Source organism: Macadamia integrifolia, chromosome 6, assembly GCF_013358625.1.
Source record: "Macadamia integrifolia cultivar HAES 741 chromosome 6, SCU_Mint_v3, whole genome shotgun sequence".
Lineage (NCBI taxonomy): Eukaryota > Viridiplantae > Streptophyta > Magnoliopsida > Proteales > Proteaceae > Macadamia > Macadamia integrifolia.
This window is the reverse complement of record NC_056562.1, coordinates 8,269,961-8,283,393: the sequence shown is the minus strand read 5'-3', so window position 1 is coordinate 8,283,393 and position 13,433 is coordinate 8,269,961. Positions and strand designations below refer to the sequence as shown.

Here is a 13,433-nt window from a genome sequence, read left to right as displayed (position 1 = left end):
AGTGTTTTTTTATTTATTTATTTAATGTAAGGCATTCTATTTGGCTCAAATAGCGTATTAAAATTATTTAATACTGCTTATATGCTAAATAAAGATTAAAGGTTCATACAATTGCAAGAGATTCATTAAAAAAAAATCAACAAAGTGAATAAACTAAGTACATCTATAAATATATAATTATGAAACAAAATTATAAAGATAATGAAAAAAATACTATTAAAATATACAAGTATTTATTATACTTATCTCTATGATGCCATAATGAGTGGGTCTTATACAAAGTCACTCTCTACAACATGGTTTTGGATTTCTCCCATGATGCTTCACATTAGGAAGCTGCTTTGTCATTTCAGCAATGCAAGTTTGAATAGGTAGATGGGGACCTCAGATGGGAAGCTCATTCTTTATCCAGTTTGCCTAGTTGGTCTGTGACCAAAATTCTTCAGTCTCTCTCTCTCTCTCTCTCTCTCTCTCTCTCTCTCTCTCTCTCTCTCTCTCGTATATGAGTTCACTCATTGAAATTTCTCAACCCCTCTAGAGTCTTAGACAAGTATGATATTGATACCAAGGTCATAGGTCAAATATTATGTTTCAATTCAGATTTCAGACAAACTAGTCAAATATTATGTTTCAATTCAGATTTCAGACACAGTTTGTCAAGAAGAAGAAATATTGGGAGAGAGAGAGAGAGGGAACCGAAAGGAGAAGAAGTAAAGGAGAACCAGAAGAAGAAATAGAAGTAAAGGAAAAAAAGAAAACAGAGAAGAGAACCAAAAGGAGAAGAAATAAAGAGCAGAAAAAAACAGAGAACCAAAAGAAGAAGTAGAAAAAAAAAAATAGAAATAATAAATCTCATACCTTGTGGCCTTGTGGGAGCTGCAAATGATGGAGGATAGTCACCGGAGGTAGGAGGAACAACTGCCGACTCGTTGTTGCTGAAATCGGTGGAGGATGGTAGCTGTGATGTTCAGTCTAGGGTTTCATGACTTACATCACTTTGTGAGGGAGGGTTTTGCTTTTTCAGAATCACATTTTTTTTTTGTTATCTAAACTCTCAAGCCTTTGATCCTGTGTTGCAGCATGTACAAAACTAATGTACACTACCAATAATAAACAAGTAAATGGAATCTTAAATAAAACATGTAAATGAAAAAAAGTAATAAAATTTGCTCATAAGGCAACCGCATATGCAATAGCAGCATAATGCGTCGCCTTAGTCACTAAGGCAATCACATTACAGGTATGCACAGAGGCCTGTGCTCGCCTTAGCCCCACCAAACCTCATTTGCAGCGACGCCTTAATAACTATGGTTTGACTCGTAAGTATGTTTTCGGTCAATGTGACACCTAAGTATTTTTCTCTTTTTCCACAAGTGATCTCCTTCTCCCTCCATCCCCTTTCTCATTTTTTGTTTAAATCTCAAAAGAGGAACAATACTTAAGTGCCTGGCTATGTTACCAGGATGTGGGTGTGTGTGTGAGAATCTGACACAGACCAGGCCTGCGTTCAAAACTCTTCAAACTTCCCCTTTTTCGTCTTACAGTTCACTTGAAATGGATCTGAACTTTCTCCACCACTTCGAGAGAATATCTCTGTTTATGAATGTAGTTTTTGACAGCCTTTTTGACCATTAAATTTACTATTTATTAAAGTGGCAATATTGTAATCTAAACAGGAAATTAATATGCTTTTTTCCTTCAGTTTTAAAAAGTTCAGGGCTAGTAGGTTTGGAGGCAGCTCAGGCTGGCATTAATAGGAAACTTTCCAACTCTGGCTGGAGTTGATGTGGTACAATTGAATGAAATAGAAATTTGCATTGAAGGCGTTAGCCTGTGGATTCATGGTGAAGGTGGATTCCTGGAGTTGATGTGGTACAATTGAATGAAATAGAAATTTGCATTGAAGGCGTCAGCCTGTGGATTCATGGTGAAGGTGGATTCCTAGAGCTTTTCTGCTTTTTCTTTCGTATTTTACATTACTCCTTTTATTACAACAGGAATACTTAACTCGTGACCACCTCTTGACCCTTCCCCTCTCCACACCCCCCCCCCCAAAAAAATATATATAATAATAAAACAACCACTAGTTAAAACTCCATACAACCAGCTTAGCCAAGGGTTGAAAATTCCCTTGCAATTCTTTTTCCATCCAGCTACAGGCTACAGCACCTGCCAATTAGCTTATTTTCCATAGAAATCCCTGTGCTGCCAATTTTTTATGCCTAACTTGCTCAATCTGAGTCGAACCCGAACTCAAAACCTACTTTCCAGCGAACCTCTTACTACTAGGTGTTATTTTTATTTTATTGATTATCCAAGCTGATTGTATGAAAGATCAGTTTGATGTATAGGTACGTGCATGGGTGGGTATATCCGTATATGTATCTTTGTGCTGATGTGTGAAAATTTCTTTAAAGCACTTGCAAAGAAACTTAGAACTAGCTATAGTCAGGACTAGCTCTTTTATGAGCTTTTTAATTTTCTAAAGCAATTGCAATTTGCAACTGTACATTTTGGTGTTACAAATGTGTGTTTTATTTGTTACATTGGCTCCCAATGTTAAACCTATGACAAACAATTTATGATATTTAGAACTTCTATTGCATAAATCATGGAGTCGATGCTAACAAAATTTGCACTATCTTTATCCATCTCAATGCAGAAGAGGCCCTGTTGCTAATCATTTGGTCCTTGTTTCCATTCCTTATTAATCTCCCATCCAGGTGGTGACACTATGGTACAGGGCACCAGAAATCCTCCTTGGATCCCGCCATTACTCCACCCCAGTTGATGTATGGTCAGTGGGTTGTATATTTGCTGAGATGGTGAACCAGCGACCTTTGTTCCCTGGGGACTCTGAGATTGATGAACTGTTCAAAATTTTCAGGTGTCACTGCTGCTTACTTAAAGTTACACCCTTCTTCTGTGTATATCTTTCTTGTGTTTTCCATTCACACGTGTTTTCCTCCATGAAGACTTTTGGGTACTCCGAATGAAGAAACTTGGCCTGGGGTGACTTCATTACCTGATTTCAAAACTGCCTTTCCCAAGTGGCCTCCTAAGGTGATTCTGCTTTTCATGTGGGTCTTTATGCCATAAATTCCTGAAAATATATTAAGAGATTTAAAAAAGCATGCCTCTGATATGCAGGACCTGGCAACTGTGGTACCTGATATGGAACCAGCTGGATTAGACATACTTTCAGTAAGTTTGGATATTTAGTTATTTATTTATAGAAACGACATTGGTTGGACGAGTTGACGTTAGGCACGCACTGGTAGAATGATGAATGAAGACTGAAGCATACATTTATAACAAAAAATTTGGATGCATAAAACTTTTTATCCAGAATTTTAAACCATTAGGAAGAGGATTTTCTGGACAATAGTGTTGTTACTCTCCCCTTTCTGAGGTGGTGTAAAATCCACCAACCAGTTGGTGAAATGTTAACGGTTATTCTCTTAAAAAATATCCAGATGGTGTTATTTGCTGGCGTTTCTTTTGAGCTTTTAAGGTAGCAACCTAGATAATCTAGGTTGCTAGTTAGATTCCCTAAAACCGTGAAATGATGTTTCAGAATTGATCCTGAAGTACATAACAAATAGACAAAAAGAAAAGATGTGTTGACATTTCGCTTCATATTTTTGCTTCCTATCACTTATACACATCATATAATTGTACAGAAAATGCTTTGCTTGGACCCCAGTAAAAGAATTACAGCACGGAATGCTCTTGAGCATGAATATTTCAAGGATCTTGGGGTTGTACCTTGACCTCCATTCCCGTCTTCCTCAGCATATCGATTTGTCAACAGAAGAGGGAAAATTATATTGGATTTGATTGTGTTTTACATGTGTGCTTTCTTTCATTGTATTCTCACCCTTAATATTGATTCAGATCAAATTGAAGTAGGGTTTTACTGCTGTAATTTCATACAGTAGTTATTCTTGCAGCTTTTGGCATGTTTTGAAAGGAAACGAAGTCAATGTATGCAGATCCTGTGCATGCTTCTTAAAATTCTGTCTATATGTTATGTAATAGCAATTCTGCCTCTTATTTTAGATTCAAATACAATGGTCCTGTGACATCCCAAAAGGTAAAACGATGTTCTTGCACACTGTTGAGTGATTGGATAGAATGGAGGATCATATTTGGTCCCACTAGGTTATGCTAGTGTACCCATGGTGCAATTTGTTAAAGCAACAAACTCGGCTTTATCCTAACTTAATGGGTTGGCTACATGGATCCCTGCAAAACAAAATCGTGAAATTTGAGATCAAAACAAAATAGGAGAAATGAAAGTAAAAAGAAAGAGACAGCGCAACAAAATAATTTGTTAGTGAGTATAAACCTCTTTGATGGTTTTGGATCTCAGAGCGTATGCTTGGTCCAAAATGAGATAAAAAACTCCGTAGAGGAGGAAACACCTTGTTCCCCACTAGACCAACTCGTCAAGCCCTTGGTTAAATATAATGATCATGAGTCTTTGTAGAAACCAATACATTAACCAAGGGTTTTATAAGGTTATTCTTGTTCTGCAATATAGTCATATTCAAGGAACTTCAGTTTTGTCTAGCAAAGGGTCCCAATTTTATTTTTTGCAAACATTAAAAGGCCCCAAAATTTGAGACGGGAGTATCATGATCATGGTTTCCTGACCCTTGGTGTAATTTACACCTTTTTGGGAGGGGGTGGGCATTTAGGAAGCATGTTGATGAAGCAAGACGAACATCTCACTGCTTCACTCCCAACAAATAGAATTCATTGCGATGTCTGAAAGTGTGGAGAATAACAAATGGAATGAAGCAATTGAAACTATGATATGTTAGGGGCTCAACTTCGCCCCTCTAGAAAGTTTCCTAGTGCCCCCCACCCCCTTGTCTGTAAACAAGATAGACAAAGCAACCTTTAATGGTTTATATTTTGGTAAGACCATGGTTTTCAACCCTTGTTAGTTGAATATTTTGTGACCAAATGTCTACGAGTACTCAGATTGGGTGAGTTCGACTGGGTTGTATTAAATTTGTTTCGAATTCTTGACCCGTTTTGAATATTGACCCGTTCCAACATATTTTGGTGGTTACCCGAATGGAAAGCTTTCTGAGATATGTAATGGAAGCAGAGGGGTATGGTTCAGCCGGATCGACCCCGACCCGATGGGTCGACCCGCGACTTAGAGTATATAATGTATTGTTGTCTTATTGAGCAAGTCATCATATTTTGAGGGGGTTTTTGAGCTAGGGTTTCAAGGCGAGTTTTCTCCCCCTGCTTAGGTGTAATCTATTTTCTGCATAGTAAAACATTTTCTTCTTCACCTGAGGATGTAGCACACCACACCAGTGTGTGAACCTTATTAAATCCCTATGTCGTGCAGATCTTTTGTCTATTTATTTTTGTATTTCTTGGTGTTTGATCTAATAAACTAGTATTAGAGCTTTGGGTTACTTCGATCCATGGCTTCAACAAAATACGATATTGATAAATTCAACGGCAACATCAGTTTTAATCTATGGTAGGTTTGAATGATAGTTGTTCTTACATAGCAGTGTTTGAAGAAAACCTTATTTGAGAAAACGAAGAAAGTGTGTCCAGTATAACATTAACACCTGTCATAAGACATTAGCAGTCTAATGTCAAGCATGTCTCTGATTTAAAGAAGAATCTCATCAGTTTAAGCATTTTTTATTCAAATGGGTGCAAGTATACAGCTGAAGGTGGAGTCATGAAGATCAGCAAAGGTGTTTTTTTATTGATGAAAGGAATCAAAGTTGACAGTTTATATGTGTTGTAGGGTACTACAATCACTGGGTCTGTTGCAGCAGCTTCATCATCTATGTCTAAATCAAATGTCACAAATTTATAGCACATGAGGTTAGGCCATATGAGTGAAAGAGAAATTGCATCATTAAGTAAAAGGGGTTTGTTGTGTGATCAAAGTACAAGAGCAATGAAATTCTGTAAGCATTGTGTGTTTGGGAAGCAAAAGGAGTCAGTTTCAGTACTGCTATTTACAAGACCAAGGGAACTTTGAACTACATTCATTCAAACCTATGGGGGCCCTCCAGGGTTGCTTCAAAGGGGCCTGGTGTAAGGTACTTGCTTACTTTCATTGATAATTCCTCTAGGAAAGTTTGAGTCTATTTGTTGAAGCACAAAAATGAAGTATTTGTCACTTTCAAACAGTGAAAGAATTTGCTTGAGAAGCAGACATGGAAACAAATTAAAAGGTTAAGAACTGATAATGGCCTAGAGTTCTGTAAAAGTGACTTTAATGAGTTCTGCGAATGTGACTTTAATAAGTTCTGCAACAATGGAAGTATTGCAAAACATCATATAGTTGTTAAAACACTCCAGCAGAATCGAGTGACAGAGCGTATGAATAGAACATTGTTAGAAAAAGCAAATGTAGGATTGGGCAAGGAATTTTGGGCAGAAGCAATTAACATAGCAACCTTATTGGTAAATTGATCTCCTTGCACAACTATTGAGTGCAAGACTCCAGAGGAAATTTGGTCAGGTAAGCCTACAGACTACTCTAATTTAAAAGTATTTGGATATCCTGTTTATGCACATGTGAATGAAGGGAAGTTGGAACCTAGGGCCAAAAAATACATTTTTTCTGGACATGGATCTGGAGTGAGGATATAAGTTGTGGTGTCCTGATCCAAAGTCTCTAAAATATCTTAATAGCAGAGATGTTACTTTTGATAAATCTACTATGTTGCATCTTAGGAAAGAAGCTTATGTTCATTGTGATGAAGGTTAAGAAAAATCTAGAGAGAAGGTGGAGTTTGAAATTGGTGGTTCATCTTTAAATAAAGCACAATCAACTTCAGTCCAGCTGCCTACTTTTACTGAAGGAGATGATGCTCAAGAGAATCAAGAAGAGAGGTATAACATTGCTAATGATAGACCAAGGAGGAATATTAGACAACCACAAAAGTATGGACATGTTGAATTTATTGCTTATACATTGTCTGTTGCAGATACAATTGAAAATTGTGAGCCTGCAACATATTCTGAAACTGTTACTTCAGTTGATTTTACAAAATGATTGGTTGACATGAATGAGGAGATGGAATCTCTTCATAAAAATCAGACTTGGGAGCTTGTCAAGCCAAGAACAGGAAAAAAAATTATTGGTTGCAAATGGGTCTTCAAGAAGAAGGAATCTACCTCAGGTGTTGAAGATGCTAGGTACAAGGCATGTTTGGTTACAAAGGGCTATAGTCAGGTACAAGGAATTGATTTTATTGATATTTTCTCACCTGTTGTTAAGCATAGTTCTATTCATATCCTACTTGTTGTAGTTGTTATGTATGATTTGGAGTTTGAGCAATTTGATGTGAAAACAACATTCTTGCATGGTGAACTAAAAGAACATATTTATATGCATCAACCTGAAGGGTTTGTTATTGAAGATAAGGAGGACCATGTATGCTTATTGAAGAAGTCCCTATATGATTTGAAACAGTCTCCTAGACAGTGGTATAAAAAGTTTGATTCGGTTATGGCTAGTTTTGGATACTGCAAGTATCAATATGATTGTTGTATTATTTCAGAAAGTTCTCTGATGGGTCAATCATATATTTGATGTTTTATGTTGATGATATATTGATTGCAGCAAAAGACAGGAATGAGGTCAATAGGTTGAAAGAACAATTAAGTTCTGAATTTTAGGTGAAAGATTTGGGGGCAACAAGAAAGATCCTTGGTATGGAGATCAAGAGGGATAGAAAAATAGGGAAGTTGTGGCTATATCAACAGAAGTACAATGAGAAGGTATTGAATCGTTTTGGCGTGAAAGATGCCAAACCTATAAGTACTCCTCTTGCATCTCATTTTAGACTTTCAACTGCTCTATTACCTTAGATAGATGAAGAGTGGAGTACATGTCATGTGTTCCATATTCTAATGCAGTTAGCTCTGTTATGTATGCTATGGTTTGCACTCGTGTTAACATTTTACAAATTATCAGTGTGGTGAGCAGATATTTATCATGTCCAGGTAAAGCTCATTGGGAAGCAGTGAAGTGGATACTTAGGTACTTGAAAGGGACCTCTAATGTTTGTTTGGAGTTTGGGAGGAATAGTGATAGTTTATCTGACTATGTGGATTTAGATTATGCAACTGATCTTGACAAGAGGAGATCACTCATAGGCTATGTATTTACTCTTGGAGGAAGTACAGTTAGTTGAAAAGCTACTTTACAGGCTACAGTTGCATTATCTACAACTGAAGCAGTGTATATGACAGTGACTGAGACAATTACAGAAGTTATTTAGCTTAGAGGTTTGTTAGGAGAACTCAGCATGGATCATGGGGTGACTATTGTCCATTGTGATAGCCAGAGTGCTATTCACTTGACTAAAGATCCGATGTATAATGAGAGGACGAAAAACTGATGTTCAGTATCATTTCATCAAAGAGATAATTGTTTAAGGTAATATTCAAGTGTTGAAGATTGGCACTAAAGACATTCCAACTGATATGTTGACTAAGCCTTTGTGTGTTAGTAAGTTCGAGCATTGTTGGAACTTATTTGGTGTTTTTCTTGTTTGAGTTTAGCCCTTTGGAGGGCTATTGGAGAAGATAAAGATTTTAGCTATTTGTTTGTTTGTTGGAGAAGAATTCAAGCCAAGGTGGAGATTTGTTAAGTTTGTCTCAAATTCTTTACCCATTTTGAAGATTGACTCGCTTCAACATATTTTGGTGGCGATCCGAATGGAAAGTTTTCTGAGATCTCTGATGGAAGTAGAGGGGTATGATTCGACTGAATCAACTGCGACCGATGGGTCAACCAGCGATTTGGAGTATATAATGTACTATTGTCTTGTTGAGCAAGTCATTGTATTTTAAGGGGGTTTTCAAGCTAGGGTTTTAGGGCGAGTTTTCTCACCACTGCTTGGGTATAATCTCTCTTTTGCATATTGAAACATCTTCTTCTTCTCCAGAGGATAAAGCACACCACACTGGTGTGTAAACCACGTTAAATCTCTGTGTCGTGCGGATCTTTTGTCTATTTATTTTCGTATTTCTTGGTGTTTGATCTAAGAAGTTGAATTGGCCTGAGCTATAGTCAGCTTCGAATGGGTTTAGACTCTTTTCTAGGTGGGCCATTAAGTACCTCAACCCTAACCCAAACAATGAATAATGTAGCAGTTTAACAACTACCTAACGCAATTGGTGAGGTGGTGTTGTGATAAATCGACACTCACCAGGAGGTCTCAAACTGTTTGAGTCTCCTGGCTATTACCTTCCCCCCTCCTCCTCCTCCCCTTCCCTCCCCTTCCCTTTTTATGTTGTACCTAAAAAAAAAAGAAAAAGGTAAGCTCAAGCTAGCCTGCCTAAGAACATATTTTGGAAATTGCAATGGCTAAGTAAGGGTCGATATGAATAAATGAATTCCTGATGATATAGTTGCTTAAGCGTTCATATGGTGTCTTACTAGTCAGAAGGTGTCTTAGGATTCTAGTTTCTATGGCAATGGTTTATGGTTTTCAGTTGATGGTCTTATGGTTTCATAAAATTTTCCCATCATATCAATCTCTCCATTAATTTTCTAGGGAGATTTTATTGCTTCATGGTTTCGACTTTCGAGTTTCACAAAGTTCTAACTTCTACGGCAATTTCTCAATTAATTTGAATATGAATTTTCATTATGTCGCTATCAAAAGTTATTATTTATCAGAGGAAAAAAAAACCATTGAAAGGTAAAAGAAAGGTAAAAGTCTACAACATCACTGCACCCAAGTAACTCATATAATGGTGGCATGCTGACGACAAGAGACAAGAGCCAACTGGGTTAGTGCTCCAGTGGAGGGAAGTCCATTTCTCATCATTGCTCAAGTTGATTGGTTGAGAGTTTAAGTTGACACACCCAACTATTACTTATTGGTCTTAATGTATGGGGCCTTCCACTTGGGGGCTAAGATCACTACCGAGAAACACAACCTTGTTTTAAGACAAATTTATTTCACTCGGAGAGATATAATAACATCCAAAATTCCACAAGCAGCTAAGGTGACAATTGAAAAAAAAAACCCTCTCAACTTTCCATCGTCATCATGATCATCACACCAAATTATATACATGGCTATCCAAAACAGAAAAAGAAAAAAGGAAAAGGAAGAAAAGCCCTAGCTGTGCCACATCTTTGGAGATTTAGAACATTAATTTACAAAGCAGATACGATGAAGGTGGCCTTAGTATTCTGACTCCGATCCATGGGAGGCTCCCTAATCATGCTTTCGATCTCCATCACAAACCTCTCCATTGCCGGCCCAGGTAAGCAAACCGGCACCACAATCCCATCCTCTCCTTTATGGTTCCTGAACGGTATGTAGAAGCTAGCCACCCCAGGAATTGCCCCTACACCACCCTTTGCTGCCCCACCATATACTGCATTTCCCCAACCGAAATCCACTTCTCCAAACCCGGCATGTACCAGATCCGAAACCAGATAGGCCCTTACCACAGCAAAGTGGGGTCTTCCCTTCATCACCATCAGATCCGCCAAAGATCTCATGTATTCATCTGTCACTTCCGCTTTCGCTTTCTTCACCAGATCCAACGCATATCCTAATGGATTATAACACAGTTTCGCCGCCGGCGATATCGCCACCGGAAAAGCAAATGCATTGCCATAGTAACCGGCCGGCAACGGCGGTTCAAACTTGGCACGTGCGTTGACTATACATATCACACGCACATCCTCTTCCGGGTCAGGTTGGATAGCGATGGTGCGGCATCTCCAAAGACACGCCGTCAGCACCTCAAATGTGGAACACGACTGGAGGTGGGGAGGCACGTGCTTACGTAAGGCAGCCACCTCAGCGGGACCGAAGAAGAAAGATCGGTGGGCCATGTCATCAAGAGGGATGAGTGTGCCCTTAGTATCGGGCACCTCATCGTACTCGCGGTGCAAGAATGTGACACGTGGTGCATCTCTTGCACTTAGGAGTTCCCTCTCCCACACGGGTGGTACGGAGGGGACACGTACGCCACGTGCTATTTCACCCACGGCAGACATGAACTGAACCAAACCGGCTGCGTCGCTCATGGTGTGATTCAAACGGAGGGCGAAAATGAAGCCACCGCACATCAGACGGGTCACCTGCGTCAAAATCGATCAAAGATGTTTGAACCATTAGATTATAACAACATGGGTCCCTAAGAAACTATTGTGGGGCACTTAGTTACTACAGTAATGATGCACTGTTTTAGCCAGTGGCCAAGATAGGTTTTCTCGAGCGTTTGAATAGGAAAAAGCAAGCTGTGATGAGTGATGAGTGATGAGTGATTAGTGGTTTAATGACTACCACTCATTAACATTAAAGTGAGTAGAAGTACAATAATGAATATTTATCATTAAATAAGGTTATGGTTGTTGGGATAAAGTTATGATTACTGTTGTTGTTATTGTTTGCCCTTAAATAAAGGGAATTCATTTATTTATTTATTTATTTTTGATAAAATTATTTAATTAAAATTTTTAAGAGGAATAAGTATGCCGTGGAAGTGCAGTCAATGCCAATGGAGACACATGATGGGGAATCATTCAAAAAAGGCATGAGGGTCATCTCAAAAAAGGGAAAGAAAGAGGTAAACACCGTGGGTGTTAATATACGGTCTGATGCCTTTTCCCTTAAGAAAAATACATAAAATCAGATTTGAATTTGTAAAATTATTCACCCAACATTTGTGTTAACAAAAATATCTAAAATCAAAATATCGGCGAGTGTAATCATACTTTTGATTTCATTTACGTTTACGATGAATTAGACCTGGACAAGATTTGAAAAGATGGAATCAGGATTAAGATCGATCGAGTTTGATTCCAATTTTTTTTTTTTTTTTAATCTAAATCAGCCCAAATCAAAGGGAAAAAGCCCTTGGTTTAACTTAAAAACCATATTTTTGCTGCTTTATCCTTTATCCATATGGATCCACCAATATGATATCGATAAAGAATCAAGATCAGTGAAGACAAAAACCGATTTGATTCAACCAATTCAGACCGATGCGATCCCATTCCTAAAACCATGGGATTGAGACATAGGTCTCATAGGTGGGAGGAGAATAGAATACTAGATCTATGAATTGCTAACTTTTTTCAGGATTATTTTATTTTATTTTATTTTATGTAGAATGAGAGTTAATTAATTTACCTGAATGAGTAGCAGAGGGCAACCAAGAACACCACCCGATCCAGGAACGTCGTAAAGGAGCTCCTCCAAGCAAGGGAATGGTGGTTGAAGTGCATCACCGAACTCCTCCAGCCTAACATCGGCGTCGGCCTCGATAAAAACAACACCTTCGCCGGTGCACTCCACCATCAGCTTCCGGCCAGACCCTTCCCTGAGTCTACCAGCAAATGGGTAGTAAAATACTAGAGTTTCTGCTATTGCCTTCCTTATAACCTTCACCGGATCTTGTCCTTTCATTGCCAGCTCATTACGGTAAAACTGTATCACCGGAATTTGGAAACGTAGACCCTCTTGGTCATCAATGTCTGATAGATACTTGAATTCATGGGGTGTAGGTCTAGCCGGTGAAACCAGCTCAGGTTCACGCCTTTTAACCGTGAACTTTAAGGAGGTTAATGAAGATGAAGAAGAAGAGGAACTCATGTTACCGGAGAAATGGATTTCTGTTGCCGGAGATTGGAAAGGTAGTGAAGAAGAGTGAGAATTGAGAACAATATGGATGAGAGAGATACTTTGCTTGGTCTGGTCTGCATCTCTATTATGGTGGTAAGGAGAAACTATATATAGTGGTGGGAAGTGAGAACATGACCCGATGGGGACCCGGTGGGACCGGCGGGTCGGACTTTGTACAATCTTCTGGTCCGAATAAAGAAAAAGATTAAGAAATCACATTGCAAACTTCTTGGGGGTTACGACGAGATTTACGTTTGTTTTGATCTTATTTTTTGAAATTGACTTCAGAAGACTTTGACTTATTTTTTTCATTTTAAAATTAATTTTCTTACAAAATGTTTTAGGGGTGAAGTGTGAACTATACCTCGCCTGTGTGAAATATAAACAGACTTGACCAGTACGACTTCTGAGCTGAGACTTAAGAGGGTTGCTGAGGCTCTAAATTAGCTGATTCTCTTCTATATTGGCTTCAGAAAAGAAGAGGAAAAAAAAATATTTCCATTTGGACAAAGTTTCCCTTTGATGGCATAGCATGGTTTCAAGTATCGGTCTAGTATCAGATCATATCGGATTGATATCAGTTGAGACCGATTTCCAATCTTTGACTGATTTGAATTGATTATTCGTATCGTTTCAAGGGTAAAATAATAAAAAATAGTACTTTTTAAAAAAAGGAGGGATAAAACTGATTGATACCGATATCATCCCTTGAATCCATATGCCATAGTGAATCTTATCGAACGATCCAACAATGATCTTACACTACCTCTC

General features: G+C 38.3%; 2 protein-coding genes across 3 annotated transcripts in view; one reads left to right on the top strand and one right to left on the bottom strand.

Annotated features, from left to right (window-relative positions):
• The window catches only part of LOC122082311 (cell division control protein 2 homolog A), a 20,863-nt gene extending 16,761 nt beyond the window's left edge, over positions 1 to 4,102 (top strand). For both annotated transcript variants that reach the window (XM_042649776.1, XM_042649774.1), the window contains 4 exons: positions 2,724 to 2,887; positions 2,976 to 3,063; positions 3,151 to 3,204; positions 3,684 to 4,102. In XM_042649776.1, coding sequence (XP_042505710.1) covers positions 2,724 to 2,887; positions 2,976 to 3,063; positions 3,151 to 3,204; positions 3,684 to 3,773 — 396 coding nt within the window. In that variant the 3' untranslated portion in view covers positions 3,774 to 4,102. The remainder of the gene's footprint in view (positions 1 to 2,723; positions 2,888 to 2,975; positions 3,064 to 3,150; positions 3,205 to 3,683) is intronic.
• A 5,853-nt stretch (positions 4,103 to 9,955) lies between these two features.
• Positions 9,956 to 12,737, bottom strand: LOC122081117 (benzyl alcohol O-benzoyltransferase). The gene is made up of 2 exons (XM_042648094.1): positions 12,171 to 12,737; positions 9,956 to 11,116 (listed from the first exon to the last, which is right to left on the bottom strand). Exons 1-2 carry the CDS (start codon positions 12,630 to 12,632, stop codon positions 10,178 to 10,180), a joined length of 1,401 nt encoding a protein of 466 aa, XP_042504028.1. The 5' UTR covers positions 12,633 to 12,737; the 3' UTR covers positions 9,956 to 10,177.
• Between the last annotated feature and the right edge of the window lie 696 nt (positions 12,738 to 13,433).

Bases quoted from the DNA above. Each gene is read 5' to 3' on its own strand.
- LOC122081117 (XM_042648094.1), bottom strand. From the start codon at position 12,632: ATGAGTTCCTCTTCTTCTTCATCTTCATTAACCTCCTTAAAGTTCACG. The intron at 11,117-12,170 runs GTAAATTAATTA...ATTTTGACGCAG, and splicing joins GCCCTCTGCTACTCATTCAG to GTGACCCGTCTGATGTGCGG.